General features: G+C 45.4%; 1 protein-coding gene across 3 annotated transcripts in view; it reads right to left on the bottom strand.

The window, feature by feature from the left end:
* CYFIP2 (cytoplasmic FMR1 interacting protein 2) overlaps positions 1–21,871 on the bottom strand; it is a 109,403-nt gene that overhangs the window by 68,313 nt on the left and 19,219 nt on the right. For 2 of the 3 annotated variants that reach the window (XM_056517359.1, XM_056517360.1), the window contains exons 3-9: positions 20,837–21,004; positions 20,024–20,113; positions 14,918–14,995; positions 8,581–8,682; positions 4,547–4,728; positions 2,196–2,292; positions 46–174 (exon numbers count right to left, since the gene is read on the bottom strand). In XM_056517359.1, coding sequence (XP_056373334.1) covers positions 46–174; positions 2,196–2,292; positions 4,547–4,728; positions 8,581–8,682; positions 14,918–14,995; positions 20,024–20,113; positions 20,837–20,953 — 795 coding nt within the window. In that variant the 5' untranslated portion in view covers positions 20,954–21,004. Of the gene's footprint in view, positions 1–45; positions 175–2,195; positions 2,293–4,546; positions 4,729–5,589; positions 5,720–8,580; positions 8,683–14,917; positions 14,996–20,023; positions 20,114–20,836; positions 21,005–21,871 lie in introns of those variants that run through there. The other variant, XM_056517361.1, reaches the window with a different exon arrangement.

The following is a 21,871-nucleotide window of genomic DNA, read 5'->3' as shown; positions in this document are numbered from 1 at the left end:
ATCTAGACTTATTGTGTAACAAACAATTGACTTAGAGGATTTTACCTTGAGCAGCATGTGCTTCTCACTTGGGGTCAGGTACATTTTGTTCTCATAATAATCCACGCAGATGTTGACAATGTCGGCCAGGAGCTCCTCATAACCAGGAATCACCTCAAGCTGCTGGTGCAGGCACTGAAAAGACAGGGAACCACCATATGACACATTGCAGAAGCCACATTATCCATCTAGAAGTTGACTGGAAACCTCCCATTGGTGTTTGGATAAGGATCGCATTCTGAAGGCAAAACTAGATAAATGTCCGAAAATTGAGGCGCACTCCATAGACACCAATCCATAGCCCAATCCGGACACAGCAATGGTGCACAGTGCTATTGGTAGATGGCACACTACCCTTACCAAAAGCTGCTGGTAGGGTCGCCACCTCGCTTGCAAAAAAACATACCGGCCATGCTAATTTGCATAACTAATTATATATGCGTGACATCACAGGATACACATATGCGGGGAAAATGTTGTCCTATTCTGACCCCTATAACTTTTTTATTTCTCCTTAGACTGACCTGTATGAGGGCTCATTCTTTGCGCCCCGATTTGAAGTTTTTTACACTACCATTTTTGTTTTGATGTGACTTTTTGATCTCCTTTTTTTTAAATTAAATTCGGGAGTCACAGGTAGTTACTAACTACAACTCCCAGAATGCCCTGATACAGGCTGTGGCTCAGCAGCTGCCCCAAACGAAAACTACAACTCCCAGCATGTTGGACTATATAGTAGTATATAGTAGGTTATTGTTTCCCAACCAGAGTGCCTCCAGCTGTTGCAAAAGTACAACTCCCAGCATGTCCGGACAGCCATTGGCTGTCCGGGCATGCTGGGAGTTGTAGTTTTGCAACAGCTGGAGGCGCTCTGGTTGGGAAACACCGGTGTAGTATATGGTGCAACATTGCATTGCCAGCATTACAACTCCCAGCATGTTGGACTATATAGTAGTATATAGTAGGTCATTGTTTCCCAACCAGGGGGGCCTCCAGCTGTTGCAAAACTATAACTCCCAGCATGTCCGGACAGCCGTTGGCTGTCCGGGCATGCTGGAAGTTGTAGTTTTGCAACAGGTGCAGGCGCTCTGGTTGGGAAACACTGGTGTAGTATATGGTGCAACATTGCATTGCCAGTGGCACCATTGCATTGCCGGTATTTTTTATATAAAAATACCGGCAGGGTGGCCAAAATACCAGCTGTGTCGGTAAGATACCGGCAGGTGGCAACCCTTAGCTCCTGGGCCTTGCGGCTGAATATTCACTCATAGTGCCATCAAGGCTACCCTCAGGCACTACACTACTCTATGTAAAGGTACTGTATGAGCCACTGGTCCTGCATAGGTGTCAATGGCTGGTTCTGCAGTGTTTCTTCTGTGGAAAAAGTGCAGGAACTCCATTCCCATGCGTTCCTGCAGGACAAGTAGGATTTTTCCGAGTGAACTAATTCATGTGGGGTGGCCTAAGATGGCCAGGCCCGCCATATTCTTGATGTTCTAGGATCTCCCCCTATTGCAAGCTTTTAGGCTGCGATTACTTCATCAGGACAACAGGAATCTTCAACACTGAATAGTACGATATATAACACTACAGTATTAAAGTGGCAATGTAGCTTAAAGGGGTTATCCAGGAAAAAACTTTTTTTTATATATATCAACTGGCTCCAGAAAGTTAAACAGATTTGTAAATTACTTACTATTAAAAAAATCTTAATCCTTTCAGTACTTATGAGCTTCTGAAGTTAAGGTTGTTCTTTTCTGTCTAAGTGCTCTCTGATGACACGTGTCTCGGGAACCGCCCAGTTTAGAAGAGGTTTGCTATGGGGATTTGCTTCTAAACTGGGCGGTTCCAGAGACACGTGTCATCAGAGAGCACTTAGACAGAAAAGAACAACCTTAACTTCAGAAGCTCATAAGTACTGAAAGGATTAAGATTTTTTAATAGAAGTAAATTACAAATCTGTTTAACTTTCTGGAGCCAGTTGATATATGTAAAAAAAAAAGTTTTTTCCTCGATAACCCCTTTAAAGTATAGGAAATAGCTGAAGATTAGAAGTCGAAATCATAAATGGAAAAGCTACAACATAAGGATGAAAAATAAATGGGCACCCAAGATAAGAGGCGTAAAAATAACAAAATACATAGAAACATAGAAACCTGCGTGATTCGATTATGGTTGGCCAAGAACATGGAGAGGTTCTGTGACTCCTGGATAGACTGAGGGTCAGCCATCTTTCTTAGGAACTGGGCAGCACTGAAAAAGAAAAACATAACAATAATATCAGCAATAATAATAACACATGTAAATTTGAAGGATGACCATAAGAGGAAATCTGACTCCTTAAAGGGGTACTCCATTGGAAAACTTTTTATTTTTTTTTAAATGAACTGGTGCCAAAAAGTTTAACAGATTTGTAAATTACTTCTATTTAAAAATCTTAATCCTTTCAGTACTTATTAGCTTCTGTATAATACATATATAACTATAATATAATTCTTTTCTTTTTGAATTTCTTTTTTGTCTTGTCCACAGTGCTCTCTGCTGACACCTCTGTCCGTGTCAGGAACTGTCCAGAGCAGCATAGGTTTGCTATGGGGATTTTCTGATACGGGCATCAGGTGTCAGCAGAGAGCACTGTGGACAAGACAAAAAAGAAATTCAAAAAGAAAAAGAATTGCCTCTGTAGTATACAGCTGCTAATAAGTACTGGAAGGGTAAAGATTTTTGAATAGAAGGAACTGGCTCCAGAAAGTTAAACAGATTTGTAAATGACTTCTATTCAAAAATCTTAATCCTTCCAATAATTATCAGCTGCTGAAGTTGAGTTGTCCTTTTTCTGTCTGGCAACATTGCTCTCTGCTGACATCTCTGCTTGTCTCGGGAACTGCACAGAGTAGAAGAGGTTTGCTATGGGGATTTGCTTCTAAACTGGGCGGTTCCCAAGACACGTGTCATCAGAGAGCACTTAGACAGAAAAGAACAACTCAACTTCAGTACCTCATAAGTAATGAAAGATTTTTTAATAGAAGTCATTTACAAATCTGTTTAACTTTCTGGAGCCAGTTGATTATATATATATATATATATATATGTATATATATAAAGTTTTTTTCCTGGATAACCCCTTTAATTTCCTCTACTTGAACAAAAGCCCCATCTCTCCATGGCCCTGTACTCTCATAGAGAGGGCCACTATACATACATATATTGATAACATGTGGTGAGCATGACTTAAGGCTGGGTTCACATCACGTTTTCCCCCATACGGGAGCGCATACGGCAGGGGGGAGCTAAAACCTCGCGCTCCCGTATGCCATCGTATGCGCTCCCGTATGTAATTCATTTCAATGAGCCGGCCGGAGTGAAACGTTAGGTCCGGTCGGCTCATTTTTGCGCCGTATGCGCTTATACAACAGGGCTTGACCACAATTTTAGGTCCGAGGAAAAAGCGCATACGGCGCAAAAATGAGCCGACCGGACCGAACGTTTCACTCTGGACGGCTCATTGAAATGAATTACATACGGGAGCGCATTCGAAAGGCATACGGGAGCGCGAGGTTTTAGCTCTCCCCTGCCGTATGCGCGAAAACGTGATGTGAACCCAGCCTCAGCCAGAGATGGACTGACCATAGGGGCATTAGGGCACTGCCTGTTGGTATATGTAAAGAAACTTCTTCCCCATTCACAGCTAATGACCAATTAAGGTTAGGTTCACACTGCAGAATTTCTGCCGGAGAATGAGCCGGCGGCCCTAGGCCCGAGCAGACTGCATTGCTGCTCCCATAGACTGCAATGCATTTCTGGGTGGATCTTTTGGGAGATCTGCTCAGAAATGCATTGCCATCTATGGGGACGGCAATGTAGTCCACGCGGTCCTAGTGCTGCCAACTCGATCTCCGGCAGAAATTAGGCCCAGAAATTCCACAGTGTGAACCCAGCCTTAAAGGGGTACTCCGGTGAAAACCTTTTTTCTTTTAAATCAACTGGTGGCAGAAAGTTAAACATATTTGTAAATGACTTCTATTAAAAAAATCTTAATCCTTCCTGTACTTATTAGCTGCTGAATACTACGGAGGAAATTCTTTTCTTTTTGGAATGCTCTCTGATGACATCACGAGCACAGTTTCCTCTGCTGACGTTATTATAATAATAATAACGCTTTATTTATTGTTGTCCTTAGTGGGATTTGAACCCAAGTCCCCAGCACTGCAAGGCAGCAGTGCTAACCACTGAGCCACCATGCTGCCCTTAGCATACATCTGCTATGCAAGGTTGCTAAAATGGACAGAGGTGTCAGCAGAGAGCACTGTGCTCGTGATGTCATCAGTGTTCCAAAAAGAAAGGAATTTCCTCTGTAGCATTCAGCAGCTAATAAGTACTGGAAGGATTAAGATTTTTTTTTAATAGAAGTCATTTACAAATATGTTTAACTTTCTGCCACCAGTTGATTTAAAAGAAAAAAGGTTTTCACCGGAGTACCCCTTTAACTCTTCTCAAGGTTCCTCACCGCTTATACGCAGAATGGTCATTCTTCACACTGCACTTCATGTTTTTCAGCTCATCCAGCACCGCGAACATGTTGATGAACTTCCCTAACGTGAGCAGATAAGCCTCCGACACAAAGTCCTTCCTGCGCTCAGCATGACACAGACGCTTCACCTCGTTGCAGAATCTCTCGATTGCTTTACGCTGTAAAGGAACGCAGGACATGTCAAAAATACTTAAAATAATAACAGGGACTCAAAACCAGCAACAAAATGATCACGAAATCTGGGCACTTTCTACGGAGTATGGCCAGGGGTCCTGTGTAGTCATTGTCATCTGCATAAGACAGTGTTTTCCCAAGCAGGGTGCCTCCAGCTGTTGCAAAACTACAACTCCCAGCATGCCCGGACAGCCAACGGCTGTCCGGGCATGCTGGGAGTTGTAGTTTTGCAACAGCTGGAGGCACACTGGTTGGAAAACACTGCCATAAGGTATTATGATGTCACTCAGCTCCTAACCTTCAAGATATGTTAAAGGGGTACTCCGGCAGAAAACTTTTATTTATTTTTTTAAATCAACCGGTGCCAGAAAGTTAAACAGATTTGTAAATTACTTCTATTAAAAAAATCTCAATTCTTCCAGTACTTATTAGTTAGGTAATTCTAATCTTTTTAGAACACAGAGCTCTCTGCTGACAGCACGAGCACAGTGCTCTCTGCTGACATCTCTGTCCATTTTAGGAACTGTCCAGAGCAGCCTATGTTTGCTATGGGGATTTTTTTTCCTACTCTGGACAGTTGTTAAAATGGACAGAGATGTCAGCAGAGAGCACTGTGCTCGTGATGTCAGCAGAGAGCTCTGTGTTCCAAAAAGAAAAGCATTTCGTCTGTAGTATTCAGCAGCTAATAAGTACTGGAAGGATTAAGATTTTTTTTTATAGGAGTAATTTACAAATCTGTTTAACTTTCTGGCACCAGTTGATAAAAAAAATAAATAAATAAAAAAAACAGTTTTCCACCGGAGTACCCCTTTAACTCCATTCCTCGCTCCCTCTTTTGTCTCCACCTTTTTGTTGCATCCCTTTGTTTCACATGTTTACCGTCTTTCTTCATTGGGGAGATTTATCAAAACCTGTGCAGAGGAAAAGCTGCCCAGTTGCCCATAGCAACCAATCAGATCGCTGCTTTCATTTTCATGAAGGCCTGTGAAAAATGAAAGTAGCGATCTGATTGGTTGCTATGGGCAACTGGACAACTTTTCCTCTGCCCAGGTCTTGATAAATCTCCCCCTTTGTTGTTTTCGTGACCTCTTTTACCTAGTCAGTGACTACCCATACAAACTCATTTTACAACATTTATCCTCAAATGTTATGAGTGACACTTCCAGAGGAACTGGTTATTCTTTGTATCTATTATCTAGATTTTCTGTACCGGAGACAATGCTTTGTATTGTTCCTTTCTTTGGTACTCGCTGTTGTTCTTTAGAAAGGACTAAGGCTGCATTCACACCACGTTTTTGTTATACAGTTCCCGTACACGGTTTCAAGTTAAAAACCGTACGGAACCGTATAGAAAACCGTATACATTGACTTAACATTATAAACCGTATGTCAAACGCATCATCCGGTTTAGTCTGTTTTGCGTCTTTTACGGTTTTGTCCTTTTTTTTTTTTTACCCGTACCCGAAACAGGAGACTACCACGTTTTTTGGTCCGGGTGAAAAACCGTATTAAACCGTATACGTTTTCTTTTTTTAACATAGGAGTCAATGGGAACCGTACAGAACCGTATGTGCGTATGGTTCCATCCGGTTTGCACCATACGGTTTTTGATAGAGATGAGCGGACTTACAGTAAATTCGATTCGTCACGAATTTCTCGGCTCGGCAGTTGATGACTTTTCCTGCATAAATTAGTTCAGCTTTCCGGTGCTCCGGTGGGCTGGAAAAGGTGGATACAGTCCAAGGAGACTCTTTCCTAGGAATGTATCCACCTTTTCCAGCCCACCGGAGCACCTGAAGGCTGAACTAATTTATGCAGGAAAAGTCATCAACTGCCGAGCCGAGAAGTTTGTGACGAATCGAATTTACTGTAAGTTCGCTCATCTCTAGTTTTTGACTTTGCACAGTTTTTTTTCTTGGAATTTCAATCAAACAAGTGAAACTTTATTCAAAATGGAGTGAAAAGTTAAAAACTTTTACGTAAACAGATGCAACCGGACATCATTTTTCAAACTGTATACGGTTTTTAACCGTATATGGGTTCAAATTTGTACACACGTTTTGATACAGTTTAGTCCGGTTTTGAGGAATCTGCTTTTCATCAAAAACCTGATACGGGAACTGTATTGTAAAAACGTGGTGTGAATGTAGCCTTATTCAGTGATTTAAAGGAGTAGTCCAGTGGTGAACAACTTATCCTCTATCCTAAGGATAGGGGATAAGTTGCAGATCGCGGGGGGTCCGACCGCTGGGGCCCCCTGCGATCTCCTGTACGGAGCCCTGACAGCCCGTGGGAAGGGGGCGTGTCGACCTCCGCACGAAGCGGCAGCCGACACGCCCCCTCAATACAACTCTATGGCAGAGCCAAAGCGCTGCCTTCGGCAATCTCCGGCTCTGCCATAGAGATGTATTGAAGGGGCGTGTCGGCCGCCGCTTCGTGCGGAGGTCGACACCCGCTATGTGGCCGGAGAGCCTGGCCCCCGTACAGAGAGATCGCAGGGGGCCCCAGCGGTCGGACCCCCCGCAATCTCAAACTTATCCCCTATCCTTAGTCCGTTTTTCACCACTGGACTACCCCTTTAAAGGGGTACTCCGGTGCTTAGACATCTTATTCCCTATCCAAAGGATAGGGGATAAAATGCCTGATCGCGGGAGTCCCGCCGCTGGGGACCCCCGTGATCTTGCACGCGGCACCACGTTTATAATCAGTCCCCGTAGCGTGTTTGCTCCGGGTCTGATTACCGGCGACCACAGGGCCGGCGGCGTGTGACGTCACGCCTCCGCCCCCATGTGACGTCACGCTCCGCCCCTCAATGCAAGCCTATGGGAGGGGGCGTGACAGCTTTCATGCCACCTCCCATAGGCTTGCATTGAGGGGCGGAGCGTGTGGTCACACGGGGGCGCCGGTAATCAGACCAGGAGCGAACACGCTCCGGGGACTGATTATAAACAGGGTGCCGCGTGCAAGATCAGCGGCGGGACTCCCGCGATCAGGCATATTATCCCCTATCCTTTGGATAGGGGATAAGATGTCTAATCACCGGAGTACCCCTTTAAGAAAAGTTAATATGCTGCTGGGGCAGAGGGAAAATAGAAAAATAAACATCCTTACCTAGCCCCAGTCCCACATAGCTACTGTTTAGTCCCCAGGTCCTGGACCTGCCAGCTCAGCCAATCACTGGCCAAGATGGGACTCCACTGCAGCCAATGACTGCCTAAGACGGCAGGTCCTGCAGCAAGCTCTCATCTTGGAGGCAGAAAGAAGAGCCAAGACTTAAGGGGGACTGGAGGGAGGCAAAGATCTTGTTTTTCTATCCCCCGCCCCAGCACTAAATACATTTTTATAAAACACTTGATAACACCTTTAAACGGGTTATACAATTCATAAAAACATATCTTCTATACAAATAATAGGGCAGTGGTCTTCAACCTGCGGACCTCCAGATGTTGCAAAACTACAACTCCCAGTATGCCCGGACAGCATAAAGCCAAATTGTAATTTGAATAAAGCCAAATTGTAATATCACACTCAACCTGAGGGTAGGGGTGGTGCTGTTTTTGGAAGAAATAAAGCCTCGAGCTGCTGGTCAACATTTATAAATGAGCTAAAGCAACAAACCTTAGACTTAGGGAACAGATACTTTATTTAGAATGCCATGGAGAACAAACAGGTGCACGAAAACTTGTGACGCGTTTCGGCTCAGTGACTCAAGCCGAAACGCGTCACAAGTTTTCGGGTACCTGTTTGTTCTCCATGGCATCCTAAATAAAGTACCTGTTCCCTGAGTCTAGCGCTGGACGATCCTTTCTTCAATTTATAAAGAAAAAATATCTCACCTGAAAATACATGAATTTCATTAATTTTGTGACTTCGGGTTCCAAAACTTCCACTGTCTTCTCATAAATCTCCACACGGTTTGGCTGCTCATTACACTTTACCTGCAAAGACACGTTGACCAATCATTTATGATTTCCTTCCTTTTAATTTTGAAGGAGATATCTTAAAAAAAAACAGGACGAGGGGGCACTCCCTCCGTCTGGAGAAGAAAAGGTTTAGTCTAAAGGGGCGACACGCCTTCTTTACCGTGAGGACTGTGAATTTATGGAACGGTCTACCTCAGGAACTGGTCACAGCAGGAACAATTAACAGCTTTAAAACAGGGTTAGATACATTCCTGGAACAAAATAACATTAATGCTTATGCAGAATTATAAAACTACATCCCTTTCCCTTATCCCCTTACACCCTTCCCTTCAATACCCTGGTTGGACTTGATGGACGTATGTCTTTTTTCAACCATACTATGTAACTGGAAAATGGCATAGTGGACCGGGTGCGGCCTCTCTAACTCATCTGTAAGCCAGGAAAAAGAGATTTCCTCTGCATTGGCCGCTGTAGCCTCCTAAGGTGACTATACAAATAAATAGCCATTACATGCACAGGCCAGGTTTAAAGGGGTACTCCACTCGAAAAAAAAAAAAATGTAAATCAACTGGTGCCAGAAAGTTAAACAGATTTGAAAATTACTTCTATTAAAAAATCTTAATCCTTCCAGTACTTATCAGCTGTTGTATACTACAGAGGAAGTTCTTTTCTTTTTGAATTTCTTTTCTGTCTGACCACAGTGCTCTCTGCTGACTCCTCTGTCCATTTTAGGAACTGTCCAGTGCAAGATAGGTTTTCTATGGGGATTTGCTCCTGCTCTGGACAGTTCCTAAAATGGACCGAGGTGTCAGCAGAGAGCACTGTGGTCAGACAGAAAGGAAATTCGAAAAGAAAAGAACTTCCTGTGCATCATAACAGCAGTTGATAAGTACTGGAAGGATTAAGATTTTTTAATAGAAGTAATTTACAAATCTATTTAACTTTCAGGCACCAGTTGATTTAAAAAAAAAAAAAAAAAAAAAGGTTTTCCAGTGGAGTACTCTTTTAAGGGGGTAAGGCATGACGTCATGACGTCACGAGCTCCCGACTCCAGCGTTCGGAACAGTTTGTTCCAAACGCTGAGCAGCGGAGTACCCCTTTAAGTAGCGGAAAAAGGGGTGTTTAACCCCTTAAGGACTCAGCCCATTTTGGCCTTGAGGACTCAGACAATTTAATTTTTACGTTTTCATTTTTTCCTCCTCGCCTTCTAAAAATCATAACTCTTTTATATTTTCATCCACAGACTAGTATGAGGGCTTGTTTTTTGCGTGACCAGTTGTCCTTTGTAATGACATCACTCATTATATCATAAAATGTATGGTGCAACCAAAACACACTATTTTTGTGGGGAAATTAAAACGAAAAACGCAATTTTGCTAATTTTGGAAGGTTTTGTTTTCACGCCGTACAATTTATGGTAAAAATGACGTGTGTTCTTTATTCTGAGGGTCAATACGAGTAAAATGATACCCATTATTGTTACGCCTAGCGCTCCGGGTCCCCGCTCCTCCCCGGAGCGCTCACGGCGCCTTTCTCCCTGCAGCTCCCCGGTCAGCGCTGACCGGGAGCGCTGCCCTGTCATGGCCGTTGGGGATGCGATTCGCACAGCGGGACGCGCCCGCTCGCGAATCGCATCCCAGGTCACTTACCCGTTCCCGTCTCCTGCGGTCATGTGCTGGCGCGCGCGGCTCCGCTCTCTAGGGCGCGCGCGCGCCAGCTCCCTGAGACTTAAAGGGCCAGTGCACCAATGATTGGTGCCTGGCCCAATTAGCTTAATTGGTTCCCATCTGTTTCCTGGCTATATCTAGTCTCCTCCCTTGCACTTCCTTGCCGGATCTTGTTGCCCTAGAGCCTAGTGAAAGCGTTTTTGTGTGTTTATACCCTGTGTACCAGAACTACTGCTATCTCCCCTGACTACGAACCTTGCCGCCTGCCCCCGACCTTCTGCTACGTCCGACTTTGCTTCTGCCTACTCCCTTGTACCTCGCCTATCTTCAGCAGCCAGAGAGGTGAGCCGTTGCTAGTGGATACGACCTGGTCACTACCGCCGCAGCAAGACCATCCCGCTTTGCGGCGGGCTCTGGTGAAAACCAGTAGTGTCTTAGAACCGGTCCACTAGCACGGCCCTCGCCATCCCTCTCTGGCACAGAGGATCCACCTCCTGCCAGCCGGCATCGTGACAGTAGATCCGGCCATGGATCCCGCTGAGGTTCCCCTGCCAGTTGTCTCTGATATCGCCCGACAGATCGCCCATCTAACCCACCAGCTGTCGGAAGTGTCCACCATTGTGCGCCAACATTCGCAACTTCTTCAGCAATCATCTCCTTCGCCAGCTCCTGCACCTCCTCCGCTGCGAGTGGCCACTCCTAGCCTCCACCTGTCCTTGCCGGACAAATTTAATGGGGACTCTAAGTTTTGCCGTGGCTTTCTTTCGCAATGTTCATTGCACCTGGAGATGATGTCGGACCTGTTTCCCACTGAAAGGTCTAAGGTGGCTTTCGTAGTCAGCCTTCTGTCTGGAAAAGCTCTGTCTTGGGCCACACCGCTCTGGGACCGCAATGACCCCGTCACTGCCTCCGTACACTCCTTCTTCTCGGAAATCCGAAGTGTCTTTGAGGAACCTGCCCGAGCCTCTTCTGCTGAGACTGCCCTGTTGAACCTGGTCCAGGGTAATTCTTCCGTTGGCGAGTATGCCGTACAGTTCCGTACCCTTGCTTCAGAATTATCCTGGAATAATGAGGCACTCTGCGCGACCTTCAAAAAAGGCCTATCCAGTCGCATCAAGGATGTGCTGGCCGCACGAGAGATTCCTGCCAATCTGCAAGAACTCATCCATCTAGCTACCCGCATTGACATGCGTTTTTCTGAGCGACACCAAGAGCTCCGCCAGGAAAAAGACTTAGATCTCTGGGCACCTCTCCCACAGTATCCGTTGCAATCTACGCCTGGGCCTCCCGCCGAGGAGGCCATGCAAGTGGATAAGTCTCGCCTGACCCAGGAAGAGAGGAATCGCCGCAGGGAAGAAAATCTCTGTCTTTACTGTGCCAGTACCGAGCATTTCTTGGTGGATTGCCCTATCCGTCCTCCACGCCTGGGAAACGCACGCACGCACCCAGCTCACGTGGGTGTGGCGTCTCTTGGTTCCAAGTCTGCTCCTCCACGTCTCACGGTACCCGTGCGGATTTCTGCTTCAGCCAGCTCTTCTCTCTCAGCCGTGGCCTGCCTGGACTCTGGAGCTTCTGGAAATTTTATTCGAGAGTCCCTAGTGAATAAATTTCGCATTCCGGTGACCCGTCTTGTCAAGCCACTCCACGTTTCCGCGGTCAACGGAGCCAAGTTGGATTGCACCATACGTTTCCGCACGGAGCCCCTTCTTATGAGCATCGGATCTCATCATGAGAGGATTGAACTTTTGGTCCTCCCCAATTGCACCTCGGAAATTCTCCTTGGACTTCCCTGGCTTCAACTTCATTCCCCTACCCTGGATTGGTCCACTGGGGAGATCAGGAGTTGGGGGTCCTCTTGTTCCAAGAACTGTCTAAAACCGGTTCCCAGTACTCCCTGCCGTGACCCTGTGGTTCCTCCTGTATCCGGTCCCCCTAAGGTCATTAAGGACTCTGCCTGCCACAGGAAATGCCCCTCCCCCCCTCCCAGTCCCGTCAGGCAAGCCTCTGTGCCACCCCATGGCCCCCGTCCTGGTGTCACACTGCCCCGTGCCAGGTCTCGCCCTCTGCCCTCTCTCCCCATTCCTACTCCTGCGGTTCTGCCTGCCGTTGAGGAATCCCTCCTTCCTTTCCCGGTGTCCTCATCCCAGGGGAGGCAGTTACCCGATAAAGAGAAGGGGAGACCTAAGGGGGGGGGTACTGTTACGCCTAGCGCTCCGGGTCCCCGCTCCTCCCCGGAGCGCTCACGGCGCCTTTCTCCCTGCAGCTCCCCGGTCAGCGCTGACCGGGAGCGCTGCCCTGTCATGGCCGTTGGGGATGCGATTCGCACAGCGGGACGCGCCCGCTCGCGAATCGCATCCCAGGTCACTTACCCGTTCCCGTCTCCTGCGGTCATGTGCTGGCGCGCGCGGCTCCGCTCTCTAGGGCGCGCGCGCGCCAGCTCCCTGAGACTTAAAGGGCCAGTGCACCAATGATTGGTGCCTGGCCCAATTAGCTTAATTGGTTCCCATCTGTTTCCTGGCTATATCTAGTCTCCTCCCTTGCACTTCCTTGCCGGATCTTGTTGCCCTAGAGCCTAGTGAAAGCGTTTTTGTGTGTTTATACCCTGTGTACCAGAACTACTGCTATCTCCCCTGACTACGAACCTTGCCGCCTGCCCCCGACCTTCTGCTACGTCCGACTTTGCTTCTGCCTACTCCCTTGTACCTCGCCTATCTTCAGCAGCCAGAGAGGTGAGCCGTTGCTAGTGGATACGACCTGGTCACTACCGCCGCAGCAAGACCATCCCGCTTTGCGGCGGGCTCTGGTGAAAACCAGTAGTGTCTTAGAACCGGTCCACTAGCACGGCCCTCGCCATCCCTCTCTGGCACAGAGGATCCACCTCCTGCCAGCCGGCATCGTGACAATTATTATTATACTTTTATATTATTGTTGCGCTTAAAAAAAATCACAAACTTTTTAACCAAATTAGTACGTTTATAATCCCTTTATTTTGATGACCTCTAACTTTTTTATTTTTCCGTATAAGTGGCGGTATGGGGGCTCATTTTTTGCGCCATGATCTGTACTTTTTTTTGATACCACATTTGCATATAAAAAACTTTTAATACATTTTTTATAATTTTTTTTTTAATAAAATGTATTAAAAAAGTAGGAATTTTGGACTTTTTTTTTTCGTTCACGCCGTTCACCGTACGGGATCATTAACATTTTATTTTAATAGTTCGGACATTTACGCACGCGGCGATACAAAATATGTCTATAAAAAAAGTTTTTTACGCTTTTTGGGGGTAAAATAGGAAAAAACGGACGTTTTACTTTTTTATTGGGGGAGGGGATTTTTCACTTTTTTTTTACTTTTACTTTTACATTTTTTTACATTTTTTTTTACACTTGAATAGTCCCCATAGGGGACTATTCATAGCAATACCATGATTGCTAATACTGATCTGTTCTATGTATAGGACATAGAACAGATCAGTATTATCGGTCATCTCCTGCTCTGGTCTGCTCGATCACAGACCAGAGCAGGAGACGCCGGGAGCCGCACGGAGGAAGGAGAGGGGACCTCCCTCCGGCGTTCTGAATGATCGGATCCCCGCAGCAGCGCTGCGGGCGATCCGATCGTTCATTTAAAACGCGAACTGCCGCAGATGCCGGGATCTGTATTGATCCCGGCACCTGAGGGGTTAATGGCGGACCCCCGCGAGATCGCGGGCGTCGGCCATTGCCGGCGGGTCCCTGACTGCGATCAGCAGCCGGGATCAGCCGCGCATGACACGGGCATCGCTCCGATGCCCGCGGTTATGCTTAGGACGTAAATGTACGTCCTGGTGCGTTAAGTACCACCTCACCAGGACGTACATTTACGTCCTGCGTCCTTAAGGGGTTAAAGGGTACCTCTCATAAAATAAACTTTTGATATATTTTAGATTAATGAATGTCGAATAACTTTCCAATAGCATGTTAATGAAAAATATGCTTCTTTCTATTGTATTTTTCCCGATCAGTCCTGTCAGCAAGCATTTCTGACTCATGCTGGAGTCCTAAACACTCAGAGCTGCCAGCCTGCTTTGTTCACAGCCAAACAGGCTGTGAACAAAGCAGGCTGGCAGCTCTGAGTGTTCTCCTTTGTGAACAAAGCAGACTGGCAGCTCGTAGTGTTTAGGACTCCAGCATGAGTCTGAAATGCTTGCTGCCAGGACTGGTAGGGAGACCCCTAGTGGTCATTTCTTCAAAGTGGAAAATTAAATAGAAAGAAGCATATTTTTTAATAACATGCAATTGTGAAGTTATTCTGCATACATTAATCTATAATATATCAAAAGTTTTTTTTTATGAGAAGTACCCTTTAAAAATAGGAGGCCAAATATTGTATAGCCCAGTATTTTCCAAACAGTGTGTTTCCAGCTGTTGCAAAACTACAGCTCCCAGCATGCCCGGACAGCCAACAGCTGGAGACACACGGTTTGGAAAACACTGGTCTAGATGAGAAGTGGAAGTTCCTCCTCAACCAAGACTTGAATCATAGGGGAAACGAACAGAAGTAAACGAGGTCTTAGTAAGTAGCAGGTAGCATTACTTACTTGTGGAATGGCTCGAGAGCAGCTCCTCCATGTATACAGCATGACCGCATACTCCTGCCCCTCCTCCAGCATCTCATTCTGCATAAGAACAATACAAATAGTCATTACATTCAATTACTGCATCAAAAAAAGATCTAAGTATAGTGAAAAATGGAGGAAGTGCAGCTCACAAGTAAGGGATTCGAGGTTAACCGATCAAGACACAAATACCCTATGGGGGGTATTTATCAAAGGATTTATGTCTTTTTTTTTCACGTAACTTTGGCGCAATGCTTTGGCGCAGTGTCTTTTTGCGCCAAAGTTTGGCGCATCTTCTCCACTGTCATTTTTACAATTTTCTCAAAATCACACAGTCCTGTGTGTGATTTTAAAGGGTACCTCTCATCAAATAAACTTTTGATATATTTTAGATTAATGAATGTTGAATAACTTTCCAATAGCATGTTAATGATAAATATGCTTCTTTCTATTGTATTTTTCCCGATCAGTCCTGTCAGCAAGCATTTCTGACTCATGCTGGAGTCCTAAACACTCAGAGCTGCCAGCCTGCTTTGTTCACAGCCAAACAGGCTGTGAACAAAGCAGGCTGGCAGCTCTGAGTGTTCTCCTTTGTGAACAAAGCAGACTGGCAGCTCGTAGTGTTTAGGACTCCAGCATGAGTCTGAAATGCTTGCTGCCAGGACTGGTAGGGAGACCCCTAGTGGTCATTTCTTCAAAGTGGAAAATTAAATAGAAAGAAGCATATTTTTTAATAACATGCAATTGTAAAGTTATTCTGCATACATTAATCTATAATATATCAAAAGTTTTTTTGATGAGAGGTACCCTTTAACTTTAGTCAGTAATTCATAATTTGCGCCAATCGATCTTTGGCGCAATTTTGCACCTTTAGGGGTTTTTTTTTGCCCCAAAACACCGCCAAGAAATTTTGCACATGGAAAACACACTTAGCAATGTCAAAAAATGTAAAGGCGTCAAAATACATTAAAAAGGGCTGCTCAATACTATCCTGCGACATAGTTGTCTCTGAGGGACCTTCACCCTCCGTTGAGCTGCCATTGGACATGGCCGCACAGGTTCAGGAAAGGTAAGCACTAAAGCAGTGGTCTCCAACCTGCGGACCTCCAGATGTTGCAAAACTACAACTCCTAGCATGCCCGGACAGCCGTTGGCTGTCCGGGCATGCTGGGAATTGTAGTTTTGCAACATCTGGAGGTCCGCAGGTTGAAGACCACTGCACTAAAGTAAAAAAAAAAAAAAAAAAAAACTACTAGAAAATAAAATTCCATTTCACATGGCGGCTATAACCTCACAAAAGAAAATAACTCATGTCGCTTGCTGATATACTGCAGGAGGGACTCCGAAATGGCTGCTCTACAGGGTAAAATACGCGGTAAGTAGAGATGAGCGAACTTACAGTAAATTCGATTCGTCACGAACTTCTCGGCTCGGCAGTTGATGACTTATCCTGACATAAATTAGTTCAGCTTTCCGGTCCTCCGGTGGGCTGGAAAAGATGGATACAGTCCTAGGAAAGAGTCTCCTAGGACTGTATCCACCTTTTCCAGCCCACGGAGCACCGGAAAGCTGAACTAATTTATGCAGGAAAAGTCATCAACTGCCGAGCCGAGAAGTTCGTGACGAATCGAACTTACTGTAAGTTCGCTCATCTCTAGCGGTAGTGTGTAAAAGGCGCTGTGAACAGCTGATTTCAACATTTGAGCCAAAATTACTAACAACTTGCACCAAATGATAAATTTGGTGCATGTCCACGAAAACCAAAGTGAAAAAAAAAAGGGTAAAAATAAACTGTCAACCGGCAAAATTAATAAATATCTTCCTATGTGTCTAGTTGCTAAATATAGAAATTCAATAAAAGATGGTATCAGTCCTCAAAGAGTCCTAAAATCCCTATGGGTTGGGATTTCTTCACAATTTCTATGTTGGTCCCAGTATAGTCAGACTATTCATTAACTGCGGTTAGAATATGCAGAATGCGTAGAGAGAAAGGGTTGTCGAATGTATGAATATATAAAATAAGATAAAAATACAAATGGGTAGATCTGGTCTAAATCTGGCTATTGCATCCGGGTGCATACGGTTTTCAATTATTTGTCTATGTATACGGTTTTCAATACGGTTCCATACGTTTTCAATGATGAAAACGTATACGGGAAACGTAGTTGAAAAACGTGGTGTGAACCCGGCCTTATGCAGTGATGTGCAGCCTGTAAAGGATGGACATAGGCAGCAATATTGCAATGAAACCCAAAATGATGTGTGCTGAAACACTTGTTTGTTTTTGCAAACACATACAGTGACCCCCCCCCCCCCCCGACCTACGATGGCCCCGACATACGATCATTTCACCATACGATGGTCTCTCAGAGGCCATCGCATGTTGAAGGCAGCATCAACATACGATGCTTTTGTATGTCGGGGCCATTGCATAAACGGCTATCCGGCAGCGCAGACTGCTTCAGCTGCCACCGGATAGCCGTTTACGGTGCCCCGTGTGGTCCGGTGACGATCACTTACCTGTCCTCTGGGCTCCGGCGCGTCCTCTTCGGGATCCCCTGCATCGTCGGCGCTCTCCATCGTCCTCATCACGTCGCTGCGCACGCCGTCCCGTCATCCAATAGGAGCGGCGTGCGTAGCGACGTGATGGCGGCGACGTGAGAGCGCGGATGCCGGGGAAGCAGAGGCCTTGCTGGAGCGTCGGGGACACCCCGGGGACGCGGTGACAGCGAAGGAAGGCGACATCCAGGGCAGCAGTGACAGTCCGGAGCGGCGGGGACACGTGAGTACAACTTCCTCTAACAGTGGTCTACAACCTGCGGACCTCCAGATGTTGCAAAACTACAACACCCAGCATGCCCGGACAGCCAACGGCTGTCCGGGCATGCTGGGTGTTGTAGTTTTGCAACATCTGGAGGTCTTCAGGTTGTAGACCACTGTCCTATACTTTACATTGCACGGATCCCTCAACATACGATGGTTTCAACAAACGATGGTCCATTTGGAGCGGATTACCATCGTATGTTGAGGGACCACTTGTAAATAGATTGTGTTGTGTTGCGTTGTGCCGTATATGTAGCTGTGTCCTAACCCTTTTCCAGCTTCTGTATATTTAAAGGATGATCAAATATACACTGATCCTGAAAACCAGCGAGACAATCCTTTCTTTATGTTCAACATTCTGTTTTCTCACATAGGATCTGCAGTATCAAGCAATTCTGCATCCCATACCTCCCTAAAAATCCCAAATACTGATGAATCACAGGATTAAAGGGGTACTCCGATGGAAAACTTTTTTTAATCAACTGATGCCAGAAATTTAAAGGGGTACTCCGGTGGAAAACTTTTTCTTTTTAAATCAACTGGTGCCAGAAAGTTAAACAGATTTGTAAATTGCTTCTATTAAAAAATCTTAATCCTTCCAGTACTTATCAGCTGCTGAACACTACAGAGGAAATTCTTTTCTTTTTGGAACACAGAGTTCTCTGCTGACATCTCTGTCCATTTTAAGAACTGTCCAGAGCAGGAGAAAATCCCCATAGCTAAACATATGCTGCTCTGGACAGTTCCTAAAATGGACAGAGATGTCAGCAGAAAGCACCGTGCTCGTGATGTCAGTAGAGAGCGCTGTGATCCAAAAATAAAATTATTTCCGCTGTAGTATTCAGCAGCTAATAAGTAGTGGAAGGATTAAGATTTTTTTAATAGAAGCAATTTACAAATCTGTTTAACTTTCTGGCACCAGTTGATAAAAAATAAATATATAAATAAAAAAGGTTTTCCACCAGAGTATCCCTTTAAAGGGGTACTCCGCCCCTGGCATCTTATCCCCTATCCAAAGGATAGGGGATAAGATGTTAGATCGCCGCGGTCCCGCTGCTGGGGACCCCGGGGATCGGCGCTGCGGCACCGCGCTATCATTACTGCACAGAACGAGTTCGCTCTGTGCGTAATGACGGGCGATACAGGGGCCGGAGCAGCGTGACGTCATGGCTCCGCCCCTCATGACATCACGGCCCGTCCCCTTAATGCAAGTCTATGACCGGGGGCGTGACGACCGCCACGCCCCCTTCCCATAGACTTGTATTGACGGGGGCGGGCCGTGATGTCACGAGGGGCGGAGCCGTGACGTAACGATGCTCCGGCCCCTGTATCGCCCGTCATTACGTGCAGAGCGATCTCGCTCTGCGCAGTAATGATAGCGGGGTGCTGCAGCAGCGATCCCCGGGGTCCCCAGCAGTGGGACCCCGGCGATCTGACATCTTATCCCCTATCCTTTGGATAGGGGATAAGATGTCTAGGGGCGGAGTACCCCTTTAAGTAAAAAAAAAATCAGCCCAAATATAATCATCTGTCTGGTCTCTTACGGTACCCCATAAGTGACTGACAGCTCTACATGTATACACATTCATACAAGCTGTGTATCACCCTGTGTAGGCTCTATATGTGTGGGTGGATGGAGCAGGACTCACAAGCTTTAAGTGGGAGTGGTAAGCAAGACTCACAGGTTTTCTCAGAGTGGGTGGGGGAAGCAGGACTAGGAGTAGGTTAAAGGAGTTCTCCGCTGCTCAGTTTGGAACAAACTGTTCCGAACGCTGGAGCCGAGAGCTCGTGACGTCATAGCCCCGCCCCCTCATGACGTCACATCCCGCCCCCTCAATGCAAGTCTATGGGAGGGGGCGTGACAGCCGTCACGCCCCCTCCCATAGACTTGCATTGAGGGGGCGGGCTGTGACGGCATGAGGGGGCGGAGCTATGATGTCACGAGCTCCCGGCGCCGGCTCCAGCGTTCGGAACAGTCAATTTACATAAAAAAACATCAGTTTAGATTTAAAAAAACACTGAATCAGTTCATAGGAAACTATATATCCCTGAGCTCATTGTTTGTCCCTCTATCATATGCAGCAGATAGGGAAATATAGGTCTGCAGCGTAGAAAATAATTCCGTTGCTACTAGGAAACTGTCCACAAGCTGCTGACAGATGTTATTATTTTATTATTGCCGTCTATACACAAGCTAAATAAGACACAGACAATTGATTCCCATATTTTACCATAGAACTCGACATGTTTTTCACCAATACTCACCATGCTAGAATGAACAGTAGCTTGTTCTATGTATCTAGCAATACCAGTAACAAAGGCATTCCGGTCCTCAAAGTTAGTATCAAAGTTGGCCTGTAAGAAAAAAAAAAACAGAGGTAATGTGAGCTCAAAATTCACAACCATAAAAATTTAAGGGTACCTGTCCGATCCAACAAAAAATGTTTTTTTTTTATATATCACTCAGTACCTACTCCTGACCATGTACATCTAATTTTTATGTGTCTAGCACCTTTATTTATTTTTTTATTCCACTTTTAATTTAGCTCACTAGTCTGAATTCCTCTCAAAGGGAGGGGGCGTGGCCTCACTGTGCAGGTCTCCGCCCCCTCCCTCAGTATGCTGTCTGCTCACATCTCCCCTAGTATTAGCAAAACTACAACTCCCAGCATGTCCTCACTGACAGTAGCGGGACACAAGCTGACAGGGGGAGGATTTTTCCCTGCGCTCACAGCTGTCAATCAAGGAAGTGTGTCCATGACATAGGGGATGACTCATGGACACAGCAGGACTAGTATGTGTCCAAGCAGGCAGGGGGGCAGTTGTTTGACTGGATTTTTCAGTATGAAATACTGAAAATTTTCTAATAAAAGCAATTGCAAAACCTATTGGTTATACATGATTTACAACATATCAAAGTTTTTGTGTCTGACAGTGCCCATTTTAAAGGGAAAATGCTATATAAACTATGTTTGGTAGGGTTCACCAGAATAGTTTATAGAACACAGCTCCATGATGTCGGTGATTATCAGGTCATGTGACTATGTATAGGAGTGTGAGGGTCATCTGATGACTTACCTGATACATTATGGAGGACGGCGGAGGCTCGATGCATGGCTGCTGATCAGGGAGGGGCAGCTCCTCCAGCAGGTCCACGTTAGATAACGCATCTTCCAGCGTCACGTGGGTGGTCATGCTGAGTAAATCCGGTAGCACCAGTCTCTAGGGATTTGATGACAAATTTACCTGTTCCCAAGAGAGAAAAGTTTCCTTAGTTAATTCCAATATGATGTTGAGGTTGTTTTTTTTTTAATGTAAAACCTTTTTTTATTATGTGTTGCAAAATAATGGGGCAAGAGTGCAGCAAGAAGTCCCCGAATTTTCGATTGGTGGTCATGTAATGGTCATAAACTATGTACATTTTTTTACCACCTATGGTAAAAATGAACTAACGTTATAGTATGATACGAATACGGTGATACCATTTTTTTTCTTTTTTATATTCAAAGGGTACTCCAGTGGAAAACTTTTTTTTTATTTTTTTAAATCAACTGGTGCCAAAAAGTTAAACAGATTTGTAAATTACTTAAATCCTTTCAGTACTTATTAGCTGCTGAATACTACAGAGGAAATTCTTTTCTTTTTGGACTTCTTTTCTGTCTATCCACAGTGCTCTCTGCTGACATCTCTGTCCGTGTCAAGAACTGTCCAGAGTAGGAGAAAATCCCCATAGCAAACATTTGCTGCTCTGGACAGTTCCTAAAATGGACAGAGGTGTCAGCAGAGAGCACTGTGGACAGACAGAAAAAAAAATCCAAAGAGAAAAGAATTTCCTCTGTAGTATTCAGCAGTTAATAAGTACTGCAGGGATTATTTAAGAAGTAATTTACAAATCTGTTTAACTTTTTGACACCAGTTGATAAAAAAAAAAAAGTTTTCCACCGGAATTCCCCTTTAAGTACTTAAGCAAAATGAAAGAAAAAGAAAATGTTTTATTTTTCCCGTTAACGCAGTTGTGTTTATGCAGAATAAGGTAAAGATTTAATGGTACACTTTGGGGGGGGGGGTACATATTAATTTATTGATTCATTTCTATACATTGTATACATATAA

The sequence above is a fragment of the Hyla sarda genome, chromosome 4 (assembly GCF_029499605.1).
Source record: "Hyla sarda isolate aHylSar1 chromosome 4, aHylSar1.hap1, whole genome shotgun sequence".
Lineage (NCBI taxonomy): Eukaryota > Metazoa > Chordata > Amphibia > Anura > Hylidae > Hyla > Hyla sarda.
Note: the sequence above shows the minus strand (reverse complement) of the source record. Positions and strands in the feature narration are given on the sequence as shown.